This window comes from Podarcis erhardii (genome assembly GCF_964252035.2).
Source record: "Podarcis erhardii genome assembly, chromosome: 14".
Taxonomy (NCBI): domain Eukaryota; kingdom Metazoa; phylum Chordata; class Lepidosauria; order Squamata; family Lacertidae; genus Podarcis; species Podarcis erhardii.
In genome coordinates, this window is record NC_138503.1 from 20,961,735 (window position 1) to 20,985,950 (window position 24,216).

The window sequence follows — 24,216 nt, forward strand, 5'->3', positions numbered from 1 at the left end:
CAAAACTGTTGTGTCCCCAGTGTGCTCTGTAGTTTAGCAGCAAAAATTGTGCCAAAGAGCAGTGAAAAATCAAAGTTGAAACAGCTGGAAAAACAGTGATGAAAAGTTTGCTGAAATATACACTTCTGTTTCTTTACTGTCTACATGTATATACACGCACACACATACCTTTAACGTCAGTGATGGGGAAAGCTTTGGCCCTTTAGATGTTGCTTGACACCAACTCCCATCAGCCCCAGCGAGTGTAGTCAGCGTTCATCCATGATGGAGTTGCAGTCTAGCAAGACGGGAAGGGCCCAGATTCTCTTTCTTCTCCAGTATGATTTCACAAACAGAGCTTGTCCCCTGCAATTAGTACTGGGGCAGGAATGATATTGGCAGAGTCAGATAGGATGCCTCTGCCTTTTTCTGCAAAGGAGAGGGCCTCCATTTCAAAGCAAAACGTTGTTGTGAAAAGATATGCAACTCTTAAATCACATTTTCTTAATAAAGGGACCTCCACCGGTTCTCAGACTACGACTCTCATCAGACCTGGCCAGGAGCTGATGGGAGTCATAGTTGAAAACATCTGGACGTCACCAGGCTGGGAAGGTTGTCCTAACCTTTCAAGATCTTACTTGGAGGCTTGTAAATCTGAGCCAGAGATGAGCAGCAAGCTCCCTGCTGGAACTTCTTGCTGAACTCTGCAGAAAGCTGTGGTGGGGACAGATTAGAGTTTTCAAACTTCTGCCTTAACTGGCATTCTCCCTGACAAATTGGCTTCCTAAGGGCTTGGGTTCCTTGTAGTACCAGCAATCATTCATCCGTTCAACTTCTCCCTACCTTTTGTCCTCCAAGAGCTGCTGCATGTACCCCCAGAAGCCAGTCCTCTCTCTCCTTTAGAAGTGATTTAAAACAAAACAAAAAGAGACTGGAATAATCTATGATAATATCGACAAATTGAAGCATTGCCCCTGTAATGTATATATGTAATAATGTTGGCTATAAAGGCGGAACGTGACCTGGATTGCCTTTCCCCTGGTGTTAATCGCATTAGATCATATTTCAGAATGAATTCTCGTTTGCTGAGCAGAACATCGTGTGACACTAATTTATTGCGCAGGCAGTAATTCTGCGGATTAACTCTGATTAACATTGTGAAAGTAAAGCCCAGATATGCTTTCCAAACACAGCGCGATGTCCTAGATTTCTGTGCTGTAAACTGGCTGCTTGTGCTCCATAAAAATGGATTTCGGGTTATATTGACTCACCATCCCACTGCTGTCCTCGATGCTCACATGATTACCTCCAATCACCTCTTCCATTTACATATATTTAAAGCTGTATTGTTTTTAACACTTGATTGGGAGACTCCCAGAGTGGCTGGGGAAACTCAGCCAGATGGGCAGGGTATAAATTATTAATAATAATAATAATAATAATAATAATAATAATAATAATAATTACAATAAAACTCTCCTTTTCGCTTGTTGTTTTACTGTGTAAAAACCGCAGCCTAAATGAGCGTTCCCCAACCTGGTACCCACCACATGTTTTGCAGGTGATCCCAATTCCAATCGGTGGGAGCGGATGGGAGTTGCAGGCTAAAATATCTGGAAGGCACCAGGTTAGCAAAGGTTGGCCTCGACTACCAGTTGCCAAACTAGTACAATTTTGTTGGCCTAGCTTGGAAGAAGAGTGAGGCTGTGGTGCTGAACTTCTGGCTCCTTTGCCAATCAACCCATTTACAGTTAAGCAACCTATGGGCCTCAGAGAGTTCAAACACCACGAGTAATTAATTATAGACGGCTCCCCGTGACTCATCTGCTATGAAAAGCTGCCAGCCGTGAAACTCTGCAAGAGGCTGACTGTTTGGCAAGTGAGGTACTCTGGCATTTCCAGTTCATTTGGCACATTTCTGCATTTGGATCTGCCCAAGGTCCAACCACGCAACTCACCTGCTTCCTTCCTCCCTCCCTCCATTTGTAGAAATCTTGTTTTTCTCCTCTGGAGCTGTAAAAGCAAGCAACCTGCTTAATGTACCAACTTGTGTCCTATCTGATTCCATTCCCTGCATGAGAAGCCCAGCTGGATCAAACCAAAGGTTCATCCAGCCCAACATCCTGTTCTCACAGTGGCCAGCGAGATGCTTATGGGAAGCATGCAAGCAGGACTGACCACTTGTGGTTTCCAGCAATTATAATAATATAATAATGGTGGTGATGATGATGATAATTTATACCCCACTCATCTGTCTGGGTTTCCTCAGCCACTCTGGGCGGCTTCCAGCAAAATATTAAAATACAATAATTCATCAAACATTAAAAACTTCCCTGAAAAGCGCTGCCTTTAGATGTCTTCTAAAAGTCAGATAGTTTATTTCCTTGCCATCTGAAGGGAGGGCATTCCACAGGGTGGGTGCCACTACCAAGAAGGCCCTCTGCCTGGTTCCCTGTAACTTTGCTCCTCACAGTGAGGGAGCCACCAGAAGGCCCTTGGCGTTGGAGCTCAGTGTCTGGGCTGAACGATGGGGGTGGAGATGCTCCTTCAGGTATACTGGTTTGCCAAAGCATACTGCATCTGACAGAGGAAACTTTCCAGGGTTTCAGGCCGGGAACATTCCCAGTCTTACCTGGAGATGCTGGGGATTGAACCTGGGACCTTGTGCATGCAAAGCAGAAGCTCTACCACTGAGCTACAGCCCTTCCCCATCTAGTACACATTGAGAGCCTCCAACAGTCCTCACCTAGATGGAGGAGGATCTTGTGTTACTCAGTTCTTTGGCTGTGCCAGGGACTTCAACATGTGTGACTGACAGCTCTCGGCATTCCAGATTTCCTCTCCCTTTCCATCCATTTTAGGCTCCCTTTGTCTTGCATCCTCTTCCTTTTCCAGACTCCTCCTTTTCTACCCTTCCTCACCTGCTCTACTCTTTGGTAGCTTCTACACAAGCTCATCCAACAAAGAGCCAAAGGGCCTTTAGTTTTAGAGCAGTTCAGCTAACAAAATCTAGAGCCCCGTCCTCCTCTGACATCAGAGCAGTTCAGCCAATCGCTACCTCAACATTCCTCAGCTGCTGCGAATCCATGTTGTTGGGCTTGAGGTGCATTGCCTCGCAAGGAGGAATTAACTGGATTGTCCTCTGTAACCTGGGTGGGAGAAGACTGGCTACAGAAAACGGGCTGGTTCTGCCGAGCAGATGGTTGTCTCCAGAGCCTGTTTATCAAGCCAAGCTGGGTGGGAGTGGCTGCCTTTTGGAAACAAGGTGTTGTGCAAACCGAGCTCTAGCCAAGCCTGGATTGAAATCATAAGGTACACCAGCACAGAGCACTCTTACGCAGCAATAAGGGAAAAAAGGCTACCCCACTCCTTCCTAACACAATGCTCCTGTGCCCATCATCTTGGATAGGGGTTTCTGAATGTGCCAGGGAACTCTCCAGGTATGCAGAAGATATATTAGGTAAAGGTAAAGGGACCTCTGACCATTAGGTCCAGTCGTGGCCGACTCTGGGGTTGCGGCGCTCATCTCACTTTATTGGCCGAGGGAGCCGGCGTACAGCTTCCGGGTCATGTGGCCAGCATGACTAAGCCGCTTCTGGTGAACCAGAGCAGCACACAGAAACGCCGTTTACCTTCCCGCCAGAGCGGTACCTATTTATCTACTTGCACTTTGACGTGCTTTCAAACTGCTAGGTTGGCAGGAGAGAAGATATATTAGTTTGCATTAAAACCCCCCAAATAAAGTCCTAATGGTCTGATGAAGACTAGGAGCATGCAGTCCCCCGCAGAAGCCACAGAATATACAGCATCCAACCCCATCTGCACAGTGCATTTAAAACAGTATCCTTCCACTTTAAATAGTCATGGTTTCCCTCAAAGAATCCTGGGAACTGTAGTTTGACATGGGTGCTGCAAGTGCTTAGGAGGCACACACACACCCATTCACCTCACACTTAACAATTCCCAGGGTTCCCCAGGAAGGCGAATTGGTTATTAAACCACATTGTGAATTGTAGTTCTTTGAAGGGAATAGGGGTCTTCTCACAACTCTCAGTACCCTTCACAAACTAACTAAGTCATTCAAACAGTTCATATCAAAGGCATGTTGCCAGTTTTTTTATTTGAAAGATTCTGGCCCCCTCAGCCCAGTGACTCTGAGCATGTGCAAAATGAAGTTATGCCGACTGGAACAAGAGAAGTTTTCGTTTGTTAGAACTAAACAAACTAAATGGATGGGGGGGGGGCGTTGTTAGCAAAAACAAAATTTACTTAACTTGCATTCAGCTCTTCTGCCTGTGCTTAAGGCGGCAAACAACCCAGACACAACACACACACGTAAAATGGCAAGACATATAATTAAAAACATGAAAAAGAGTAGCACTTGCAAAGAGTCCAGTCATCAAAATCTTAGCAAGCTCCGTTAACCAAAAACGTAAAATACAGGTCCTGAAGCAACATAGTCCTGAAAATCTAAATGCTGCGACAAGGAGTTAGGCCTCACAGTAACTTCTGAAACAGTGTTGGGAAATTTGTGGTCTTCCAGATGTTTTTGCCCTGCTGGCTGGGGGCTGGAGTCCATCAACATCTGGAGGGCCACAGTTCACCCATCCCTGAGATATAATAGTAACTGTAATAATAGTAGTAGTAGTAGTACAATGGTACCTCATACGCTTCAGGTTACATACGCTTCAGGTTACAGACTCCGCTAATGCAGAAATAGTGCTTCAGGTTAAGAACTTTGCTTCAGGATGAGAACAGAAATTGTGCTCCGCCGGCGCGGCAGCAGCAGGAGGCCCCATTAGCTAAAGTGGTGCTTCAGGTTAAGAACAGTTTCAGGTTAAGAATGGACCTCTGGAACGGATTAAGTACTCAACCTGAGGTACCACTGTAGTAATATTTATTAACCCCCCACCCATCCAGCTGGGGTTTCCCACTACTCTGGGCGGCTCCCAACAGAAAAAACAGAATAAAACATCAAAGAAGGCAAGGCATCAGGGGCCTTTAGGTTGCACATCCAGAGTTTGCACCTGAAAAGCAGACTGAGCTGGCCAACAGGACACCTGGTCAGAGTCCTCCTTAAATGGGCATTTCCATTTATATTATATTATTTCCAGGGGTTTGTCCATGGCTAAAAAATGAGCACATTTAATGCAAATCCCCGTGGTCTTCTGACAACTTCTTTTGGAGATACATAAGGTGCCACCCTAGCAACGGGACTCAGTTGCTATGCAGTTCTAATCTCTGGACACAAGATGGAGGGCTAGCTCTGGACTGGTGCCATTTTGCTTCGTGGAGGGCAGCTCGATTTGCTGGTGCTCAAATCGCCAGCTGCTGCGCTGACACATGAGATCTGGTAGCTGGGAGAAGGAAAGCAAATAGTCCCATTGTTGGTAGGTGACTGGGAGGCGGACTGAGAGAATGAGGATTGGGCAGTCCATTTCTCTGAGGTGGTTCCTGCAAGCTTTAGTTTATTGTCCAAAAAGCCTTTCTGGAAACAAGAGGCCTCCCCCATCTGGGTGTCTTCCAGATACTTTGGACTCAAGGGAGCACATAAGTAGTTGTGTGGACAGGATATTAATGTTTTATTCCCTTTCTCCCCACAGATAGCGACACTGAATTTGTATGTCAGTAGTGATACTGGAATCTGCACAAGTGGCTACTGGCTTTGCTGTCTACTGCCTTCCACAGGGCTCATTCCTCTCGCTGCCTCAGTATGGGGAGGGATGTCAGGCTGCTCCAAGAAGTATGGATTGATGGGGAGCCTGAGCAAATCATATTGGTTCGCTCAAAGGTAAAGGGAACAACACACTGTGGACATCCTTCGATGGCGGCAGCTTTGCCAGCGCCACACGGGTGCCATGTTGGTATCGGCTGGGTTTGGAAGAGAGCCCAGTAAGGGAAGGGACTGAAAAGCCTCAGTATCTTTCTTCAGACAAAGGAAGCCTTTCGAGGACTTCAGAAACTCGTCTCTCGGCTGCACCACATGAATGAAGCACAGGCACCTCTGCAAGGGCTAGATTTGCGTTGAGTCGTTTTGGAAAAAAGAAGCACGTCTTCCTTTGTACTACTTTGATGGTTCCCCAGGAGTTCCGACAATTTTAATAAAAGCTCTTTGGGAAGCTGTCTGCTTTGGACGGAGCTGCTTCTTTTTGAAGTACACCTGATGTGGGGATAATGACAGGGCTAGTGAAGCGGTAATACAAACACACTGTTCCCTAGTATGGTACAGCCTGCAAAACACCGCCGCAAAAATTGAACGAAGCAACGTAACACTGGCAAAAGCCAGGTTGGGTGGGAAGAGGGACAAATACTGAGGCCCTGCTGCAGAACCTGAGAGGGTTAGAGTTAAGCCCTTGCACATAGGCAACCTCTGAGGGCACAGGGGTGCCCTTGAGGTCTTCCCCTGGTGCCCACAACACCTCATTGTCCCTGCTAGGATCTCCTTCAGCACCCATGAAATATGCCCTCAAAAATACACAGCTCATGATTTGGCTCCCCCTACTCTGTTCCTCTTTGCACCGGCACTCAGCCTATCATGCATTAAATGTGCCCACATTTCACCAGATGCCAGGATTGGGCAGCTGCCCTTTATTCCGTAGAGGTCAAATAGCTTCTCTGTGAGTGAGTGTAGTGGTAGCTCCTTTTTCCTATTGATGGGACGACTGCACCCTTTTCGTCCTCTGGTCTGCTCCTTTAGGTGTGGTTTCCATTTTATATTATGCCACACACTCTACAACAGGGGCAGGGGTCAGCAAACTTTTCCAGCCATGGGCCAGTCCACCGTCAGACCATGTGGTGGGCCAAACTATATTTTGAAAAATAATAATGAACAAATTCCTATGCCCCACAAATAACCCAGAGATGCATTTTAAATTAAAGCACACATTCTCCTTGTGTAAAAACACGCTAGTTCCCGGTCCATCTGCAGGCCAGATTGAGAAGGCGATTGGGCCGCATCCGGCCCCCGGGCCTTAGTTTGCCTACCCCTGCTCTACAAAAGCCATTTTGTCATTGGTACCCCCTACAAATGTCACTCAAGTGTCCTACTCCTGTGCTGCAAAGATGGGAGCCTGTGTCGTGTAGCTGGGCTACGATGGAGTAGGAAAGGGACCCGGGTTCAAATCTCTACTCTGCTCTGAAGTTTACTGGGAAAGCCTGGGCCGTCTCTCAGCTTCACCTGCCTTACAAAATTGTGAGGACAACATGGGAATGGGAGTGGGGGGGCCATTTGTATCACCTAAGATTCCTGGATCTCTTGGATCCCCTCTCTGTTCCTCTTCTATGGAGCTACTTCTGCACTCATAAAAGAAACACCCTAAATCTGAAGAGGTAGTTTAAATTATGCAAAGGAATTCAAACACATGCAAACATATTTAATCTCCAAGATCCTGAATGCAAAGATTAACATTCCTCTGCAAAGAATTTAAGCAAGCACCTATGTGTTTGGGGTTTTGTTTTGTTTTTATAATCGTACAAAACACACAACATAAATAAATACGTTTATTTATATGTCACTGGATGCTCAAATAGTCTCCTAAGCAGTTTACAAATATCCATAATTAAAATGCACAATCAGATAATTGCACTGGTAAAATAACAATTCAAAAAGGAGACTAGGGTGCATTGCAAAAGACATACAACAGATTCACATTTTGGGTTTTATAAAGCTAGTTTTTCTCTTCTGCCTTGAAAGGCCCTGACAGGGAGAAGGTTGGGGGAAGAGGGATGTTACTGGATCACTTTGGAGGACAAAAGAATGAGAAGTTATTTGTTCCTCTTTAATCTTTAGACTGGTGTTGGCCCAAAAATCCAATTCAGAGGCGATTGGCAAAAGCAAGAGTAGTGCCCCTCAGTCTGTTGCTAAGGGATTAAGTAGGAGGGGGGCACAAAAGAGCCTTTGCGATAGCTGAATAATAAGGTTCAGCCTGAGGGACATTTTGGTTAATGCTTTGGGGAGGGGGAAAGAAACGCTGCATGCTAATACCCAGCCCCAGATTTATTCTCCAGGCTGAAAACAAAGAGCATTTTGTAAACAATGATGGGTTGTCTGCCTTTCGAGGTCAACTGCTTACCCCTTTCTCATGCCCCAAGTCCCGTCTGACGCTGCATCCAAGTTGACTGAAAAGAGGGATCAATCTCTGGCATCGTTCCTGGGACATGAGTGTAGCAGAATATGGGCATCTCGTCCTGTCAGATCAGCCTGCTCAAATTTATCTCCCATGATGCACAGAAGTGTGAGGTGACCATTGCTGTACTAGGCTCCATTTGCAACATACAGTGGTACCTTGGGTTACATACGCTTCAGATTACATACCCTTCAGGTTACAGACTCCGCTAACCCAGAAATAGTGCTTCAGGTTAAGAACTTTGCTTCAGGATAAGAACAGAAATCGGGCTCCGGTGGCGTGGCAGCAGGAGGCCCCATTAGCTAAAGTGGTGCTTCAGGTTAAGAACAGTTTCAGGTTAAGAACAGACCTCCGGAACGAATTAAGTACTTAACCTGAGGTACCACTGTAAAACTGTGAAAACACAATGAGACTACTTCAATAGACATTGCCACCACCCCACCCCCAGCCTGGCAAATAATCCTGGAAACTAGTTAGTTAAGAGTGCTGGCATGTTATGTGACACCAAGAATACTGACTGTGGAGGCCCCAAATCAGGACATTAAATCTCATTAGTTACAGAGTGAAAGTGAGATTCGTAATAAAAAGATGAATATTACCAGCAGTGAAAATTCATAGCCCAAGCCTATTAGTCTCCAATTTTGCCAGCTCATTACCAAGCAGCAGTGAGAAGAAGGGCTGCAAATTCATCGATTTCAAGGTTTGCTCTGTGCGCTGGGTTTCTAAAGTATGAACGTCCTACGCTGTGCAAGAATTACACGGAAAAGCGGAGGACAAAATGGCGTTGTCCACGCTCATTTTTTCCCTTTTATCAGGGTCCATTAGAAGAAGCAAAGCTAGGGACTGACTGCCTCGCGAAACAACCACGTGAATCCCAAGTTGAGCAACTTGTGGCACAGTCACAACCAAAGCAGTTGTCATTTCCAGCAAACCTGAACTAATAATCCTGTCTTCACGCTGCCAGCATTCTTCATGTCCTTGGCTCTCCTAGGCAAAGGTGATGTGCTCCACCACTGGCTCCCTTCCATCGACAAAAAGAGGCCTCTAAAACCCAGCTCAAGGGGTTAACCCAGGTTACACACACACACAAACACACACACACACACACACAGTACAAGGGAAAGGAGTGAAGCATTAGAGTGGAAGTGAGCCAAGAGCTCAGCATAAGGAAAGCCCTGCTGGTTTAGATCAAAGGCCCAGCAGCCTATTCTCACAACAGCCAATCTCTGGGAAACCCAACAAGAGGAGCAAAAACCCCACATTTGTGATCCCCAGGGACTGGTATTCAGACGCAGTCCAGAGCCAGATGCACTGATGAACCTAAGGCAGTTTCCTAAGGCCTAAAGCACTCTTCCCATGGGGAGTTGTTGTGGTCCATAAGGACTTACGAAGAGCCCACACCCAAGGCCCATCTCATCCAGGACCCTGTTCCCACAGCGACCAGGCAGAGGCCTGTAGGCAATGCTTTTATTTTTGGTTGAAGAAATGAGGTGCCCGTACTCTTTGAAAAAGGTGCTATAGGTGCCAGCACAAAATGGCTGCCAATGACAGCCCCCCCCCCCCGCAAAGGCCACGATGAAGACAAGATTCTGGTCTAGATGGACATTTGGGCCTCATCCAGCAGGCCTCGTGTTATGTGCTTTATTTTTTCCTTACCCAGAGCCTCATGAAGGCATCCCTACCACCCTCACTCTGGGCACTTACATTTTCCTTCCTCTCTTCCTTTGCTGCATGGGAAGAAAATGAAGTATCTTATCCAGGCGTTGAAAGGAAGGGCTTTGAAAATTTCCATTCAGCACAGTTTGATTTGATATGAACAAAAACACACACGCAGGCAGGCAGAAATTCATCAGACTTAAAACCAAGATTTATTTAGAGGGGAGGGGGAAACGACTTTACAAGAAATTGCTCTCATTAATTAATAAGGAAGGCAGATAAATAAAAGCTATTACAAAAATCTGATTTTTTTTCTTCTTTTTTGCAAATTACAAGGGGGGGGAGCTTTGTAAAATTTTACAATCAGTAACCTACTTTTTACATAATTACAAATTAACATATAGCAGTTTAGGTTGTTGGTTGTTGTTTTTACCCTCTTCACTGTTGTATGTTTCTATATTTAAAGTGTGTTTTTTAAACATTACTTTCAACCAGAAATATGAAACAGGTACCCTTATACAAGCCTAGATAGTGGGGCGGGTGGGAGAGAGAGAGAGAAAAGAAAGTCCAAATGAGTGGACAACATCATTATAATACATTTTTCTGGCAAGTATGCAAATGTACTCGTTCACTGTCAGAAAGGAATTATCATACCTTTATTTTAACCATATATAATTCAGCTTTGCCCAATCTGGTGGCCTTGAGATGCTTTTGGGTCACAACAACTCCCACTGGAAGGAACCAGGTTGAGGAAAGCTGAACCAGAGAATAATTGAATAGAAGGAACCTTTGAACACCTACAGATTTTATTTAAATACACAAATGCATCTCCTTTTTTTTTTTTTTTTTTACATGTATGTAACACCGGACTTCTCTCTGTGTGAAGAAAAAGAACAATGGCAGCAGACTTTTAGAAACTTTTCTTTTTCTAAAATGTTACCACATGAAATGGCATTCCATTTTGCTCCCAGCCTCTGGTGCCTCTCGGCATCCATGCAATGACCCACAGACATTAATAATACTAGATTAAACCATTCGTCTTGAGCTTTAAAACTGAGCTGCATTGCTAAAGGGGAAACTATATAGACACTGTGGATTGTGGTCCTTTGCATGGATGAAAACCGGATAGTAAAGCGCGGACGGGGAAGGGGATGGAGGGTAGAAGGCTGAGCAGCAATAGCTAGTCTGCTATAATTAAATAAGGTTGGAGACAATAGTTTTTGAGAGGAATGAAGGTGGTTCCAGGCAGGCTCTGCTTTCTGTGTCCTATACATGCTCATTTTCTCTCACTGCCACCTCTGGACAAACAGCTTAAGGAAAATAAGTTACCCCAGCCTGCAAAAACTCATTTAGCAGCACCGAAAATGGGATGAGCATATCCAATGTGAGAAGTGATCTGCCTTCAACCTGCCTTTAGATCTCTGAAACGTGGCGAAGAGACACTGGGTTTTAGAGGTTGTTCCCTAGCAGTGGTCAATTGCATTCAATGCTCTACAGGTTATTTTTTTTAATTTATCGATTTAATATTTACAGAAGCAAAAAACCCCCCACTTTGGGCTTGACAAAACAGCTCAGTAAACGTTTCTCTTTTCTTCTTTTTAAATCCAGATCTCTTTCAAACAAACAGAAAGATTTATTTATTTTTATGGCAAGCCCAGCTTGCAGTCAAGAGAACAAGCAACAACAACAACAAAATTAAAGTAACAACAATAATAAAAAGTAGACCTCCACAGCTGCCTCCTGCTGCGCTTTTGGAGAGTGAATTGCTTAGAGAGCTTTCGGACTCAGCCAGGCTGAGGGTGGTTCTCCATTGCTGGCCAAGACAGACCCGACGTACCTGCCGCGGTCCCAGCACTGAAGGCTTGTTAAAGAGTTTTCTCTGTTTTTCCGCGCAAGATTCTTGCATGGAAAAAAAACCAACACAAATCCTGAGACGCTCTAAAGGGAGAAGGCATCAGGACAATAGTGCAAACCTTTCATTAAAAAATAAGTCTGAAAACGTGGTAGGAAAAGGAAGCTTTCAAAATGCTTCAAGGATTTGGCGGGGCAGAGGCAAGGCGAGAGAGAGAGAGAGAGAGAGAGAGAGAGAGAGAGAGAGAGAGAGCACTATTTGTGCCCTTTTCTGCACTCTACAGGAGTAATCTCTGGGGAGTCTATATTATTAAAAAATATCATAACAGGGGACCTTTCATCTTCCCTTGGCATCACCACATAAGGAACTACTTTGCCAGCTTGTTCCACAATTCTTTTTGAATTGGCACAAGGTGCTAGGGAGAAAGTCCTTTCACACACCAACTCCAAAAATTTTTCTACTGGGGCTGCATCCCTCTCTGCCCTGCTGCCTTCTTGCTCCCAGTGCAATGAAAGATGCAGTTTAATCTCTTCACCCACTCAGGGTCACCGCTTGCTTTACAGAAGGTAAAACAGCTTTCTGAAATTCCATATAGAAAGCACCAATCTCACAGGATGCATTTCTGAACCTGATATAGCATCACCTGTACAGGAATCAGCAGGTGCACCCATTAAGTGTGACTGGTGGAGCAACGCCAAATAGTCAAGAAGTCATTGGATCTGGCCTGACTCACTATGTTTGTATTCGCCAGAATGAAGGACGCTCAGTCTGCAACTCAAACACTGGAGTGTGCATGGCCAGAAGAATTAACTCGAGTCCAAAAAGAAAAGAAGGAAGAACTATGCACCAAACCCTCCTAAAGGCTGAGCCACCCAATCATTTAAAAGCTGGGAAACTTGCCATGAATGGATTCCCCCAACCCACGGGGTTCAAGTTGCAAAGGGAATTGTCAAAAGTTCACCCATATCACATGGTGCTAAGTCCGAGAAACAAATCCAAGTATTTTCATATGTTATAAGGAACCATTTTATCAGTTGGGGGGCATTATTTATCTCTTCCACTTCAAAATGATGATCTGCACTGACACAACCTGTGATGCCAGATTTGGAACTTTGCAATTCTTAAAGGTGGTAAAACTGTGGCCCTCTAGCGGTTGTCTGACTACAACTCCCATCATCCCTGACCATTTGGCTGTGCAGGCAGGGGGCTGATGGGAGTTGGAGTCCTACTGCAACTGGAAGGCCACAGCGTTCCGCTCACCCGCCAAGTTCCCCTTACCAGATGAGGAATGTTCAGAAGCTACAGTGGACTCCGCTATGCATGGAAATGAAAGGCCATTGCACTTCTGCGTATATGGCTCATTTCCCACCCAAGCTGCCGCCAGTTGAACACCCTTCAAAATGGCTATGAAGGTAGCACTTCTAGCAAAGAGATGAACCAGCAAATTTGGAGAAAAGCAGAAAGCCAAGGGAAGAGAAATAAGAATTTGGGCTGCTGTTGATTTTTGCCTCTAACCATCTCTTGGGCAAAAGCAGTCAGTGATCTCTATGGTGAATTAGTGGCTTTCTAGTTGAAACTACTATTAATACTGAAGGCTGAGATGGGAGAGCTGGGAATGGAGGTGTTCTTGGGCCAGGGAGTCAGGCCTTCCCTTGTGCTCATTTCAAAAGGGACTTGAGAGTAGTTGTGATTTAAACATTGGCCTGTTGCGGCTTTCCTGAAGTGGCTTCTGAAGAAGGGAAGGGGAGCATGTGGCTCTTAAGAAGTTGTTGGACTACAGCTCCCATCAGCCTCAGCCAGCATGGCCAGCAGTCAGGGATGATGGGAACTGGAGTCCAGCAACTTCTCAAGAGCCACAGATTCCCCTTCCCTGTCCCTAAAACATACACTCCATCTCTCAATTTTCAAAGATTGCCTGTTCATATTTCATTCCGACTTGGTAGCTTTAGCCAGCTCAAATCCATTCTTACACTTTTGCTTCTATCAAGCAGAAGATCCCTGACACTGTCCCTGGAACTGTGAACCAGCCAAGTGCCTCCAGTATTCCCACAATGCACCTGTGTGTGGATCCTGCGGCACGACTTACTCTGTGTGCAAACAGGTCCTCAGAGCCTCTCTAATGGGAAACCACCTTCCTAACTGAGTTGGCCAATTTACCACTACGTGGCCTTGAGTCCACTCCCCAACACACAGATGGATATTTTGGGGGGAAAGGTGTTTTTGCCAGTGACAGAAGCACTTGAACAGAGTGCCAACAAGTAAAGAGATATTTAATATCAACACAGTCCCTGAATAGTTTCAGCTAAACCTTTAGGGAAGAGCTAAAGCTCAGCCAGCTTTTTCTGTACAGAATTAAAGCATATCCCAACGGATATACAGCTACATTTTTCTATATTTATATTTATATATAAGTATATATACAGTACTATCTATATATATGGCAATGTAGAAAACATTGCATTAAAGAGCCCCATGCTTTTGCTATAGAGGGCGATGGTTTTTGGTGGACTTCCCCAATAGAAGATCAGCCAAGCTGCCACCTGGGATGCACTTTTTCCCCAATCTTTGGAGATGAAAACAGAAGCAGGGAGTGTCCGTCTTAACAGCCAGCATTGCACACAGAATGGATGCTTTTCTTTTCCTTTCAGAGAGACACGTGCAGCCAAAACTAAGCCCGCCCAGTCTGGCCACACCCAGAGTCCGAAGCTTTTGCCTCCCCTGCTGCCTTTTAAAAGGTCATGGATCCAGGACACGGGCAGAGCCAGCAGTTGGGAGCAGGCTGCAAATTGTAGGCACACAGGTGGGTTTGCGCTGCAAGGACAATTCAGTTCAAGGCAGACAAGAGCCGCTGCTGCATCTGCCCTGTGCTGAGGAGTGCTCTGCAGGGCACAGCACGGGGCAGCCTCATCCTTGCAGGAGGTGGAACAGTGGGGTCAGCAGAAGATTTCCTCGCCCTCCGGTGCCGCTTCTGGCGACTGAGCCTCTGGACAAGGGAAGGAAATCACAAGCAAACAACATCAGGACCATGCAGAAGGGGCACGTATTTCCTGCTCTCCCTGCTCATAGCTGTGAAGACCTTAATGCCCAAATTAAATATTCCAAACGCAACCTTGAAGGTGCTCCTGATCTGCTTTCAACCCCACCACTGAATATCGCAACGAATCTTTCCTTGGGCAACAAACCTGTGCCTTCAAAGCAGGCAGTAGTGACAGGCTGTTGTAGCGGCAGATTTCTGATTACCTTTCCAAGGCACGTCAGGAGGAACCAATTCTCTCCTGTCCGCACCAGAGGAAAGAACTGCAAGCAGTTCACATCAGGCATGGTGCCCAAATCCTGGCCCTGAGAATCAGATGACCCTGGCAGTGGCGGAGCTCCGGCACCAGGGGGCGGAGAGCAGGCGGGGCGGCGTGCATCCTGGGGGCGGGGCACGCTGCCTGCGGGGGCGGGGCGCCCAGCACGGGGGGGGGGGGGAGCAGCCACAATGGCACCCTGCCGGGATCACTCTGCCGGGGGCGGTGCGCTCCACCCCACACTCCTCTTCCTCCGCCAGTGGACCCTGGAGAAGATTGCCTGCATCGTTTAAAAGGCAACTCTTCCCCTTCCCCACTTATTTCTTCTAAGTGTCCAAACAGGGCTTGCCTGCTGCTGCCTCTTCCTTCCCTGCTCCACATAGTTGCTTCCTTTCCAGGTGTGAGGGCTGGTCCATTATGGGAAATGGGGCGCTGCTCCACTAACCTCAGTCTGCCCAGAGCCAGCGCCCCACTTGTCTGCCTTCTTTCTTACAACCAGCTCAGGGGGTAACTGGCTTTTTGCTTCCTCCTCCTCAAGTCTCAGTGTTGCCCTTGTATAACTTAGCAGGGAAGAGGAAGATGGGGACAAAGCTAGAATTAATTGGCTCTGGCACCACCTCCTGTTGGGCCTCCCAGCCTTCTGCCCTATCTATCTCAATGGGCAGCAGCAACCACTGCAGGTAAGCTGGTGGAAGGAGGTCTCATGTGTCTTAACTCCCATGGCTCCAAGAGACATGAAGACATCTTAGCAAGTAGAAAGAGCCCTTTGCTTACCGGCTGGCTGAGAACGGTGCCCTTTGCCCTTCTTCTTCTTCTCCTTCTTCTCCTTCGGCTTGGCCAAGCCAAAGAGGCGGTTCTGCACCTGACCCTGTCCGTCAGCTGCCTTGTTGGCTTGGCTCGACGTCGTCGTGCCAAGCAGGTGGAAAGCGCCTTTCTCCTTGTGTGTCCTTGTGAGGCTGTTCCTTTTGGGCGACGCAGACAGTTCTTTCTCCAAATGGCCCTGCTGCCTGGAAGACGAGTCGTCGGGCATGGGAAGGGAAGGTGTCCTGGTCATCTTGCCGTGCTGGTTGGAAAGCTGCAAGGCAGGAGGCAAAACAAGTGGTAGAAGTGAAACAGGTGTGGTGGCGGCGGCACCAGCAGTCCAGGCATCACATGGATAGGAGCAATCCCTCCCCGCCATGAAAATAAAAGGCTGCCTACTGGATGTTTTAAGCCTGTTTTGCAATGAGCAGTCTGCAGGTGATTTGGCTGTGCAATCTGTTCTGCAACAATTTTCCACTAGGAAGAGATCACAGGATGGCCTGTGGGAAACTAAGCAGGGCCCAAGCACACAAACACCCTCCTCTCCTGCTGTTTCCAGCAATTGATATTCAGAGGCATGACTACCTCCAGCTGTGAAGGCACAGCACTGCCATCTCGTCTAGCAGCAACTGATAGCCCTTCTCCCCCATGAATCTGTCTAATTCTCTTTCCAAGCCACCCAACTTGGTGGCCATCACTGCCTCCAGTGGGGGTGAGCTTCACTGCTTAATATGCACGGTGCAAAGAGATGCTTTCTTTCATCTGTTCTGAAGCCTTCAATCAGCTTCCTTGGATGCCCCCAGGATCTAGTGTTAAGTGAGACGGAGAAAAGCTTTGCTTTCCCAAGTAGGGCTGGCGAAATCTCCTACCCCGAAACCCTGGAGAGCTGCCCCACTGGGCTTCAACTGGTAAGTAAGGACCTAGCACTGGGTCTAAGATGGGTCACAGCTGCAGCCCTACAGCCATACATATACAAAGTTTTTTGTATATACATATACAAAGTCTGGTTTCAGAAAAGGCTCAAGTCTTGTCATGTGGGCCAGTGGGATTGGACTCAGTACAAGGTGGCTTCCTATACGCACCTGCTTTTGCCAAAAACTAGAGTGAGAAGGTGACTTACTGGACTATGGTTGGGCTCTGCCCGCAGCTGGGAGATCTGCTCCATGTCCCTCTTGAGCTGCTCCTTCTCCTTCTCCAGCTGCTTCTGGGCTGCGCGGAGGTGCTCCAGATCAAGCTGGTAGGTAGCCTTCTTCTGCTGCAGCTCCTCCTGCTCCTTCTCCAGGCTTTGGTGCCCCTTCTGGAGCTGCTCCTCCCGCTGGGCCAGCCGGGCCTCCCGCTCCGCCACCTCCTTCTCGCGGGCCTCCCACTCCCGCTCCCTCTTCCGCTTCTCCTCCTGGTGCTGGGCCTGCTGCTTCTGCAGGTTGGCCAGCTCCTGCCTCTGCTTCTCCAGGCTGCGCTGCTTCTCCTGCTCGATCAGGGAGTTGGGGCGCAGGGAGCTGCGGGTCAGGGCCCTCTCCGTCAGGAGAAGCTTCTGGTCCTCAATGTAGGTGTCCTGCTGCACGACAACAGCCTGTGGAAGGGAGGGAAGGCTTAGGGAAGGCTGGAGCTCGGGGCTTTGCATGCAGGAGACGCCCTGCCCTCCAGTTCAACCCCTGCTCTCTCCAGGAAGGGCCCGGAGAGACTATTCTCTGAAAGGACAGGAAGACACTCCTTTCCTTGGATTGCCACTAGCAGGTAGAAAAGAGATGGGGAAACTGAGCCACTCTAGACTTCTATATCTGAACTTGGGGTTCTACTCAGGCCATGTCACTTCCCTATACAGTGGTACCTCAGGTTACATACGCTTCAGGTTACAGACTTCTCTAACCCAGAAATAGTACCTCGGGTTAAGAACTTTGCTTCAGGGTGAGAACAGAAATCGTGCTCCAGTGGCGCAGCAGCAGCAGGAGGCCCCATTAGCTAAAGTGGTCTTCAGTTTCAGGTTAAGAACAGATCTCCAGAACGAATTAAGTTCTTAACCCGAGGTACCACTGTACCATGTTGTCCTCTGGTCCTGCCCTGCACCATCCTCTAGTGTTCTTGCCTGGATGCAGTGTCCTTGAACTGCGATAATACCTCTTACTTGCCTGGATGGAGACTAAGAGTTGTGTATTTCTGGCCATGCCCAGTTTGGCCCCATTATCATGTGGCTCCCAGAAGGCTGCCAGCGAGGGAAGGTGGCCCTCGGCTTGAAAAAGGTCTCCTACTCGTGTAGACAAGACAGAGCTAGTTGTGCCCATGGCCCGAGTCAGTATGAGGCAGCTCCCTCTGTGTCGGACCTCTCCATGCAACAGGGCTGGCTTGAGAGGCATTGTACCCTGACAACACCAATGCCATGCTCTTCCCTTACACATATCCATCTCTGCTTCTGGGAGAGACCCTTTATTTCACTGGACCCCTTGCTAGAACTGAGGGCTCCCCCAACATCCTTCCAGCAAGTACACCAGCAGAGGGAAGCTTAGTCTAAGCCTAAGCACCCCAACCGTTCTGATATGGAGAGGGCTTGTGAAGACTTTAAGCCAATATTACATGGTGCATTGTGCAAGCAGAGAATCCACATGGCAAAGAGCCCTTGACCAATGGCCAATGGCAGTATTCCTCCCCACCCCCTCCTCCTGGGACTTACTTACCTGCAACATGCCCAGCAAGCTGTGGAGGTGAGTGATGCTCTGGAGAACTTGCTGCAGGAGAAAGAAAAAAGAAAAAAGCTGCTGTCAGCTGCTGATTCAGTTACTGGCGACACTGATCTGCTGCAGTGTTTTAGCTCAAGAGGGGCAGAAGGGAGAGCACACTCTACTATTGATCAACCATTAGCAAATCTCAAGTGAGCCTCTGTAACACTGATCAAGCATCTGACACAACAGAGTGTTCTGGACTGGTGTTCATTGTGAGATGGGTGCTCCTCATGCATGCAAAATTGTTTTGCTGTGTCTACACAATGTGTTTGGCATCAAAATGCAAACCCGTATCCTGCCCCTTCCACAAAGTCAGTATGGATATCCTTTCCAGGGGAAATCTGCTATTTTTTATTTATTTTAAAGTCTTCTTGCAACAACCCATCTGCAGATTAGACCCTCATCTGGAAGCACCCATATTCTTTGGATATCGAGTTTTTGTGCTATTTCCTTGCTGGTTTAAAATGTTTTGGTTGTTTTTAATTGTGTTGCATGCTGCTTTGTAAACCATGATCCTGAAAAGCAGAGACCAGGTTCCTTTGGCTGTGAGAAGGCCAAGTGAGAACAGGAATGTTTACCTCATTGTTCCTTTTCAGCACAAACATCAAGTTAGCTGTTCCTCCCTGGGAAGAGATCAGACAGTCTTAATGAGAACAAGGCAGAGGAAAGATAGCAAGGATGAAAGTCAGCCTCAGGCAGCAACACTGATCCCCAGGAGGAGACAACCTGTGACCCTCCACTTAAGAATGGACTACAACTCCCATCATCCCTGACACATTGGCCATGGTGCCTGCAGCTGTGGGGAGATGGAACCCAACAAAATTTGGAGGCCCACAGGTTGCCTGCCCATGCCTCACATCAGGTGTTTAGTCCATTTTGCCTCAAACTCTTTAGAAAGGGGAGACAAGGCTGCAGCTCAGAGGTGGAGCATTAGCCTTGCATGCAGAAGGTCCCACGCTCAACTTCCGGGCAGGGCTGGAAGGACCCTCTCTGCCAGTCAGTGTGAACAAAATAAAATAAAATAATTAAAAACAAGGCTTTATGTGAAGGGGTTTTAATTTTCCAGAACGGTGATTATTTTTTATTTTGTTTGTCTAAATATCAGGCCTCAAAGTTCATGTTTTTCAGGAGGAAAAACAAGGCGCTGCTGAATGAGCCAGAATGGGCCCCAAGGAAATTGTCTGGGTGGGCACCCACATGGGAGACTGGTATTTGCCTCCTAGGATGGGTCAAGGAAAGGGTTAAAATGGGTGTGATGTGATTGGCCAGTGAGAATGCAAGGGGGGAGTGGGAGGTTTTGAAAGTCAGTTGAGGTTTGTCAGTTGGGAGTTGAGGCTTGGGTGTTGGAGAAGGAAGAAGGTGGAATAGGCAGTGGGTTGGTCGAGTTGTATTGTGAGAGAGTGAGAGGAATTGTTAGGTTGAGTCAGTGGGGAATAATTCAGTTTGGAGTTCTTAGGAACTAAGATTAGGAAACTGACAAGAGAAAAATAATCTGCAACCATACACTTGTTCCTGCATTTAAAAATAAACCTGATTATTTGTTTATGTTAACACCTGTCTGGATTCCCTGTGTCCCCGTGAGAAGCGGGGTGGTGGCAGCGAAGAAAGCTATCGCAGTGGTGGCACAGGGTCAATAGACCGTGAAATGTCCGGGGGCCCTGTGTGGTCACCACAGAGACCTTTTTAAAAAATGTGCCTTTTTAGTGAAGGCTTTTATCCCAGTCTGTATTTCTGTTGGATATGAAATTGTTTGTATACATGCATCTGCTGTTTCAACTGTTCATGGGGTGTGTTTTTTTTTTAATTGTTTAATTGCTCTGAGGTGTTTCATAGGAAAGCGATTCATGAAATATGCAGTCTTCTAGACCTCTGGCACATTGGATACAACACTGTCTCTTCCAATTTGCAGATGCACTCCAAGGCCTTAATAGCTGGAGATGCTAGGGAATGGACATAAGAACATCCCAAGAAAAGGCCTGCTGGATCAGGCCAATGGTCCACCTACTCCAGCAGCCTGTTCTCACAGTGGCCAACTGGGTGCCTGTGGGAAACCTGCAAGCGCTAGAGGACTCCCCCACCCCACCCCCTCCTGTGGCTTCCCGCAACTGGTATTCGGAAGCAGTGCTGCCTCTGACTTTGGTGGCACAGCACTGTTGTCACGGTTAGTAGCCATTGACAGCCTTATAGGCAATGCATCTACTGCTAACTGACGGCCCCTCCTCAGTTCCATACCTTCTTCAAAACACTGTCCGACTCTGTCCTCCGAAGATCCTGCACATCGTCTCCTTCAACCTTTTCCACCCCTGAAAAGTCAGATGTTAACGTGAGTTCCTTAGGCCCAGGAAAGGAAAGTTGAAGTCCTTCACTTTCTTTAAATTTGTAAAAATCATTTTTTAAAAAGCAGTTCACAGCAATCATACACACACAAATACACATCTAGAATTACAGGTCACTAACTATTTCAGAAAATAGTGGCGATATTCTGAGGCAATCTGCTAAGATGGAGCACAGAAAATACTTTAACTTGTACAATCAACTCTAAGTATTATACAAACATGCTTAATATTTGACTGTATAATTTATATTGCATATGCATGGAATATTCCTGGGGCAGGGGGTGACACCATACAGGAATTCTTTGTTCTGTGTACAATCAGAAACCAAAAAAGAAAGAAAAAAGTTTTGTATGTCCAGTTGAAAGGGCCTTATCTGTAGGAGCTCCCTATTAGTGGATTGGCCTCCTGGGTGAGGTATGTCTCCCTCCCTCATTATTGACTTTCAGGAGGAATTTAAAAATACTATCATCCATGAAAGAAATGGTCCCTGCCAACCCTGAAATCACTGTTAGAAATAATATGGAGCAAAACTCCTCCAGGTGATCTCAGCAATCGAGCAAAAGGGTTCAGGCGGTCCCTTAAGGTACCCCAGACCGAAACTTTTCAGGAATTTGCAAATTAAAATGAAGACCTTGGATGCAGGTTCAGGAGCAGATGGACATGCAAAGACCAACACAAAAGCAGTGTGAATTCTAGGGAACACCATGGCAGATACTCACCCTTGCAGACATTCATTTGGTGACTGTCAAATCCTCCAAATGTCTCTGCCCTCCTGGGGAGGGAGACGGGTCCCACGCCCTCTTGCTCCAAGGTGAGGCTGCTCATCTGTTGCCCAAGGGCACTTCCGAGGCTCCTGCTCACCAACCCTTGCAACAGCTCAACTGAAAGGAGAAGCAAGCAAGCAACCAGAAGAAGTTGATTATATGACCAAACTCCATCCATGCTAACCTGCTAAGGCAGATCTGAATGTTAGGAAGAAACTAAGTTGTGAAGGCAGTGGTGGGTGACTTATGGAAGTCTGCAAAGTCACCTGCGTCCAAGCTAGACATCATGAGGATTCATCCAATGCTTGCAAAGCACACAGGGCTTTACAGAGAGAGTAACATTAAGATGTAAAGTCCCTGCACCCAGAAAAACTCCCAATCTGCACTGAGACAAAGAGGAAGGGCGACTGAGGCAAGAGAAACAGGGCAAGAACACGTGCAAATGAAATTATAAATGCTTATGCTAGACTTTGGCAACCTGGTGCCCTACAGAAGTGTTAAGACTACAATTCCCATCAGCCTCAGCCAACACGAATGTGCTTATGTATCGGGACCTTTCGGCAATCAGTCTTTAGGTAAAGGTAAAGGTAAAGGGACCCCTGACCATTAGGTCCAGTCGTGACCGACTCTGGGGTTGCGGCGCACATCTTGCTTTATTGGCCGAGGGAGCTGGCGTACAGCTTCCGGATCATGTGGCCAGCATGACTAAGTCGCTTCTGGCGAACCAGAGCAGCGCACGGAAACGCCGTTTACCTTCCCGCCAGAGCGGTACCTATTTATCTACTTGCACTTTGACATGCTTTCGAACTGCTAGGTTGGCAGGAGCAGGGACCGAGCAATGGGAGCTCACCCCGTGGCGGGGATTTGAACCGCTGACCTTCTGATCTGCAAGTCCTAGGCTCTGTGGTTTAACCCACAGCGCCACCCACGTCCCCAATCAGTCTTTACTTTCCCTATAAACAAAACTCCCCAAGAGCAGCAACATCTAATAACTGCAACAGTCAACAGGCTAGGTACGGCTGATGGGAGTTGGTAGTCCAAAACGTCTGAGGAACACCGGGTTGGCAAAAGCTGGCTTAGGCTTAAGTTTCAGAAAAGGATGAAGGTTAAGGGGTTAAGAACTGGGTTGTGGGTTCAGGAGAGATTTGAAATGATGGTATGTGGGTGCGCATGCCACCAAGCACAGGTGTCCTGGCTGGGAGACTATGCCCCCTGACTTGGGGCAAAGTGGTGGACAAAACAGGGGACCAATTCCAACTTCATTTCCTGAATTAAATCTGTCTAGCCACAATAGACCTGTCTCACCTTTGCTGCAGTTTAGATCCCTGCATCCTAGCTCAGGATTGTCTACACTGACTGGCAGCAGCTCCCAGGTCTCCAGACAGGGGATGATGCTCCCTGCCCTCACCTGAAGATGGCAGGAATTGAACCTGGAACTGGAACTGCGTGCGAAGCAGACACTGACGCCCCTGAGCTACTGTGCATTTGCTAAGGCTGAATATACAGGTGACTATACATTTCCTTCTGGGGAAAGGGCAGTGAATGGAAGCTTACCTTCAGTTATCACGCTCTTCATCACACTTTCCCCCTTGGGTGCCTCTTCCGTGTTGGCCCGGAACAAGGTCCTAGCCCCCGAGCTGTCCTCGTGCCCGCTGCAGTCTGTCATGTCCCGAAAGATCTTCTCCTTCTCCTCCAGCAGCGTGATAATCTGCTGGTCTTTTTGATGGAGCTGTTCTGTGGGGTAGAAGGGGAAGGTCAGTCGAAGAATAGCTGCAGAACACAGAATGTGCCTCGGTGACTCGGTGGGACTCGCAATCACTGAGACCCAGGCCCCACCTTCTGGCGAGCCAGGGAATCGCAGGAATCGAGAGAAACTCGGGTCACAGAGAGTTATTACCATGCGGAAAGGATGCTTTGCAAATGAGGGGACAGGGCAAGGCAAACTGATGCAAAGCAAACCAACACTGTACCTAGTCAGACTATTATTCCTTCCGGCTAAGAACTGTGTAGACAGTGTGGAGCCCTCCAGATGTTCGACTGAGATTCCCACCCATGCTAGCCAACTTGGCTAACAAACAGGGAGTTATAGTCATGTAACATCCAGAAACCCCCAGGTTTGCAAAAGCTGGCTTAGGTTTAGCTTCAGAAGGTTTATCTCGAGCGAGACAAAGCATGGGTTTGGATGACATGTTAAAACAAAACTGTGGTTCAGCTCACAGCAGCAGCAAGACTAGAGGAGGAACGAAGTGGCCACAATGAGCTACCTCTGGGAGCCCGGGACATTCACACTAAACCATGGTTTGGCTCAGTATTACATATGAACTGAGTCAATATAGAGTAAGTGAGGGGAGGTTTAAGAGCCAGTGCAGTGCTATAATTAGCGAGCTAGGTCTCAGTACAGGGCATTTGGAATCAAAACACCGTGAAGTTTACTGGGTAGCTTCTAAAAGGCCTGTGGCCCTCCAGTTAGTGCCATCATCACTGACCACAGTGGATGGGGCTGCTGGGCTTAGGACTCTCATATTTGGATGGGCGTTGGTTCCCCAGCTCTGCACATTTATGGCATGTTTTAGGCAAATGTTTTGGCCACAGCTTCTGTTGCTTTTACCTTTCAGTTCCCGGGCTTTGGTGTCGAGCACTCGCTTTTCCTCCTCCGATTCACTAGGGATGCCTTCATCTTCTTCCTTATCCCTGCAGG

The 24,216-nt window shown here is 47.4% G+C and overlaps 2 protein-coding genes across 6 annotated transcripts in view; one reads left to right on the top strand and one right to left on the bottom strand.

Moving 5' to 3' along the window:
- The window catches only part of KLHL25 (kelch like family member 25), a 31,612-nt gene extending 25,510 nt beyond the window's left edge, over positions 1-6,102 (top strand). The window contains exon 3 of the mRNA XM_081838986.1: positions 5,583-6,102. The gene's annotated coding sequence lies outside the window, so the exon portion shown is untranslated. The remainder of the gene's footprint in view (positions 1-5,582) is intronic.
- A 3,848-nt stretch (positions 6,103-9,950) lies between these two features.
- AKAP13 (A-kinase anchoring protein 13) overlaps positions 9,951-24,216 on the bottom strand; it is a 248,683-nt gene continuing 234,417 nt past the window's right edge. For all 5 annotated transcript variants that reach the window (XM_081838601.1, XM_081838603.1, XM_081838602.1 and 2 more), the window contains 9 exons: positions 24,127-24,209; positions 23,073-23,252; positions 21,474-21,635; positions 20,651-20,721; positions 18,997-19,041; positions 18,374-18,424; positions 16,825-17,274; positions 15,678-15,978; positions 9,951-14,596 (listed from right to left, as the gene is read on the bottom strand). In XM_081838601.1, coding sequence (XP_081694727.1) covers positions 14,547-14,596; positions 15,678-15,978; positions 16,825-17,274; positions 18,374-18,424; positions 18,997-19,041; positions 20,651-20,721; positions 21,474-21,635; positions 23,073-23,252; positions 24,127-24,209 — 1,393 coding nt within the window. In that variant the 3' untranslated portion in view covers positions 9,951-14,546. The remainder of the gene's footprint in view (positions 14,597-15,677; positions 15,979-16,824; positions 17,275-18,373; positions 18,425-18,996; positions 19,042-20,650; positions 20,722-21,473; positions 21,636-23,072; positions 23,253-24,126; positions 24,210-24,216) is intronic.